The sequence below is a fragment of the Aedes albopictus genome, chromosome 1, assembly GCF_035046485.1.
Source record: "Aedes albopictus strain Foshan chromosome 1, AalbF5, whole genome shotgun sequence".
Classification (NCBI taxonomy): Eukaryota; Metazoa; Arthropoda; class Insecta; order Diptera; family Culicidae; genus Aedes; species Aedes albopictus.
In genome coordinates this window covers 310,753,700-310,758,106 of record NC_085136.1, presented here as the reverse complement: position 1 = coordinate 310,758,106, position 4,407 = coordinate 310,753,700, and the positions used below count along the sequence as shown (strand labels likewise).

General features: G+C 45.5%; 1 protein-coding gene across 1 annotated transcript in view; it reads left to right on the top strand.

The window, feature by feature from the left end:
* Nucleotides 1–2,660: 2,660 nt before the first annotated feature.
* LOC109402412 (uncharacterized) overlaps nucleotides 2,661–4,407 on the top strand; it is a 3,728-nt gene continuing 1,981 nt past the window's right edge. The window contains exons 1-3 of the mRNA XM_019675085.3: nucleotides 2,661–2,893; nucleotides 3,132–3,244; nucleotides 3,308–3,404. Coding sequence (XP_019530630.2) covers nucleotides 2,788–2,893; nucleotides 3,132–3,244; nucleotides 3,308–3,404 — 316 coding nt within the window. The 5' untranslated portion in view covers nucleotides 2,661–2,787. The remainder of the gene's footprint in view (nucleotides 2,894–3,131; nucleotides 3,245–3,307; nucleotides 3,405–4,407) is intronic.

Sequence of the window (4,407 nt, the reverse complement as noted above, 5' to 3'; positions counted from 1 at the left end):
GATATTGGATTGTTGGAGACCCTGGATACGTCCCGTAAGGAAAGCATTACGGTAGCGGATGGGAAGCAAATCAAGGCAACCGGTATCGGTGATGGTACGTTCCAAGGCGTCGACGGAGAAGGAAACCCGATAAACATCAAGCTGACGCAAGTCTATCACGTCCCGACGCTGGCAGGAAATCTTCTTTCGGTGAGCAAGATCACTGATCAAGGCTACTCGGTGTGTTTCGACAGGACATCCTGCAAGATTCAGAAGAACGGAACGACCCATATTATTGGAGAACGAAAAAACCATCGTATATCCATCTCCGGATGCTTGGATCAACAGCATGGGTGTACAAGTGTACATTCCTAGTCAAAAGCGAAGGAAGCTGGACCGAAAAGCCGAGAGGATGGTGCTGGTAGGCTACGCTGAGGGACGCAAAGCCTATCGACTACTCAACCCGGAAAACTGTACCATCACGACCAGCAGAGACGTCAAGTTCGACGAAAGTTCCGTAATCGACAACAGTATGAAGGCTGACGACGGACCGAGTGAAATAGAACTGCGTATCAAGATGAATGGACAGGCTTTCGGCAACGATGCAGCAGACGATGAAGTGGTTATCGAGCACGATTTTCAAGATTTGCCTGTTGAGCAAGCAAATGGCGAACGGGTGAGTGAAGCTGAGGAAGATCCAGTTGTCGTACCGGACGATAATGTGATTGGTGCTGTCCCGAAAGCGGACGCCATGCAGACTTCACGAAGATCCCTAAGGTCAACCAAAGGTTTTGCGCCGAAACGATTGTTCCTGTGTGCTGGAAACGATGAGCTGGTAGAACCGAAGACCTTTGCCGAGGCGATGAATGGCCTTCTGCCATGCAGGAGGAGTTGCAGTCCATTGAAGACAACGATACCTGGGAGTTGGTGGACCTACAGACCGGACGGAAACCAGTAGGATCGAAATGGGTTTTCAAAATCAAGCGAGGTGCTCAAGCTGAAGTCACCCGTTTCAAGGCTAGACTGGTTGCGCAAGGATACAGTCAACAATACGGCAGCGATTACGACCAAGTTTTTGCTCCTGTGGTTCGTCAAACGACATTCCGGACGTTGCTGGTGGTTGCAGCTAAACAAGGTATGATGGTGCGTCAATATGATGTCAAGACTGCCTTTCTATACGGCAATCTTGAGGAGGAGATTTACCTTCGTCAACCGCCCGGATTCATCGTACGCGGACAGAAGAACAAGGTTTATCGTCTTAAGAAAAGCCTTTATGGACTGAAGCAGGCCGCGCGAACATGGAATCACAAGCTGCTACGGATGGGTTTTCAGAGGTGTGATGCTGATCCGTGTATCTATCGGAAGAAAGAAGGCAAGCATTGGTGCTACATCCTCGTCTATGTCGACGACCTCATCATCGCCTGCTGTAACGAACGAACCATCCAGAGAACAGCTGAAGGACTACAGATGCACTTCAACATTTCCTCGTTGGGTGACGTACACTGGTATCTCGGAATTGAAGTGGAACGTGACGAGGACGGCGATTTCCACTTGAACCAGCAGCGATTCATCGACGAAGTCTCGAGGATGAACGGACTGCAAGACGCTAAAGGTTCGAAAATCCCTATTGACATTGGCTATTTCAAGCAAGAAGGAGAAGACCTACTTCCTGATAACAAGAACTACCAGAAGCTAATTGGACAACTGCTGTATGTTTCGGTGAACACTAGACCGGACATTTCGGCGGCCGTCTCCATCCTCAGTCGAAAAACAAGTTGCCCTACCCAAAACGACTGGAACGAGCTGAAGCGGGTGGCCCGGTACTTGAAGAGTACGAAGGACTACAGACTGCGAGTAAGCAACAATGCGAAGGCGGAAGATCTGGTTGGATTTTCGGAAGCAGACCTATGTTTCTCTTTCAACTGCTGAGGCGGAGTTCGTTGCTCTTTTGGAAGCCACACAGGAGGAGCTGATCTGGCTGAAGCGTCATCTGAAGGACTTCAACGAGGACCAGAAGAACCCCGTCATATACGAGTACAATCAGAGTGCGCTGAAGATGTTGGAATCCGAAAAATTCAGTACATAACAAGACAAAGTATATTGCTACACGATTCCATATTGCACGGAGCATAAAAGAGAAAGGTGAGGTCCAATTCGCGTACTGCCCCACAGAAAAAATGGCCGCTGATCTGCTGACTAAACCAATGCGATGTGCGGAATAGAGGCCCCGTGTTGAGGAGTGTTTGTGGATCGAAGCAACACTACGGTCCTACTGAACAATCGAAACAACCTAATGTTAAGGCACTTTTCATAGTGTATAGATAATAAATTCATTCTGGAATAAATAGTTAACTGAAGAAGTCGTCTTTCACTAGAGCTCTCACGCACCAATAAGTTGCACCAACCGCTACCGACACTGCAGAGCTATCTAGACAAATCGGGATCCCGATCCTCTGATCGAGAAAAGAAGTTAACATTGGTAGTCAACTTCGTTAGTGGCCGTACATCTTTATTTCGTAATCCGTGCGTAAGAAGAACTCCATACTGAGTGTGTGAAAGAACAACAACAACACAGTAGCATTGGAGCTGTAGTCCGTAATCAAGTGTTCTGTGTCAACGAGATCTAGGATGCGACTCTTGAAGCGCAACACAACAGTGTTATCAATCCTTAGGCACTTTCCGACTGCTCGTGAAGACAGTCAGTCGCTTCCCAGCAAAGCTTCTGGCATCAGGGTGTCGTCGTTTGGCTCGTGGTTAGTCTCTCTGATCCTCTGATCAGCCAGTGAACAATAATATTTTTGTACAACTATGGTGCATTGGATATTGGTTGGAGTGTCCGCGGTCGTTCTGACCGTGGCGGTCTTCGGCGCTCCACAACTGCCCGACTCTCAACAGAACCAAGGTCCAACTGTCGGTAAGTCAGAGCAACGCTAGACAAGGTCTTGAAAGCATTTTCAGTTTTGTTACGATTATCACACCCCAGAATCACGTTGCAAAATTACTTCAAAACCTTGATGAAACCTAGAATGTTGCTTGCAAGGTCGAAGGTTCGACCTTTACCAGTTGTGCAACTTGAAGCAGTTATCCTTGGATCCGATTCTTCCCAAATCGAGCGAAATGTAACTCTTCGCAACTAACTGGTCTGCTTTTAGGATTTCGAAGTGGCAAACCAACGATCTATAGAAGCAAAAGTCAGAACGAAACTAGAGACCTATTCGCCTATCCGGAAGAGCAGTTCTCCAATAACCACAATCAGGATGCCAAGGTAAAGTAGATATTTCATTACCGGGGTTTGAAAGACACGAACAAATATGAACCCGCTTTGTAGAATCGAACCCCGGTGTACATCCCGAACTGGTGCCAGAAAAACGAAATACTCTACCCGAGTGATGAGGGAAACGATTGGGTGTGCGACTGCAAACCAAGTGAGTATACCATAAATGTATCGTCAATGTTGTCGTTGGTTTTTTTTTTAATGTAGAAAAGTAGTGTGATTGTACAAGAGAACACACCGTAGCCAGTAAAGTGTCTTTATCAAATTTCGGTACGGGGATTTTTCTTTTCCGTCGGTCGGATCATCACGAATAGCGTATGTCATTTGATGTGATCAGTTCCTTTCAGCCATAAATAAAACGATCACCGGCGTACTGAAAGAAGGACTGACGGTCATCCAATTTTCCATGTATTTTGGCCTTAAAAAACCTCTTGTATTGAACTCTAATCACAGAGAACAGACGAACATGCTCGAACAAAATTGCTTGAAAATCTTGTGTAAAGAAAAAACAAGCTCAGTAGCGACATCGACGGTGACTTTCCCACTCAAAAACTTGTTTCGACACCATGATGGCGTTTTCTAAAGAAATATTTCACTAGCGCACCTTTAAATTTTCCTACCCAGATTCTGAGCTGTATTTGCTCAAATAACAAGATGTTTATGAATATTTCATTAATCCAGCTACAAAATTTGAGCAACCCATTGATAATTAGTTTCATTATTTCCAATAAGAAACAAAAGAACAAGAATTCAATTATAGTTCTCCAAGTAAAACCAACACATTCTCTTGGTGGAACTATACTAGGGTGCACACTTGGTGACACTAGCGCCATAAGGTAAAACAACGGCAAATTTGTACCCCGATTCGAAATTTGACAGCGCCGCGCAATGGCCACATTCCCAGTTATTTCAAAACAACCGTTGCAATGCTTTACACAACTGCACTACATGAGCTTGGACGTCTGTTCTCTGTGCTCTAATATCCATTGAATATCGTTGGGTAAGGCCACATGACTATACGATATCTATCATGATCAGTTGCTGTCAAAGGTACTGAAATCAATAACATAGAACTTTCTCGAAGGAGAAAACAGGGACGTCAAAAAGAAAACTTGCAGAACAACGAATTATCACGTGTAATCTTTGCCAGAATG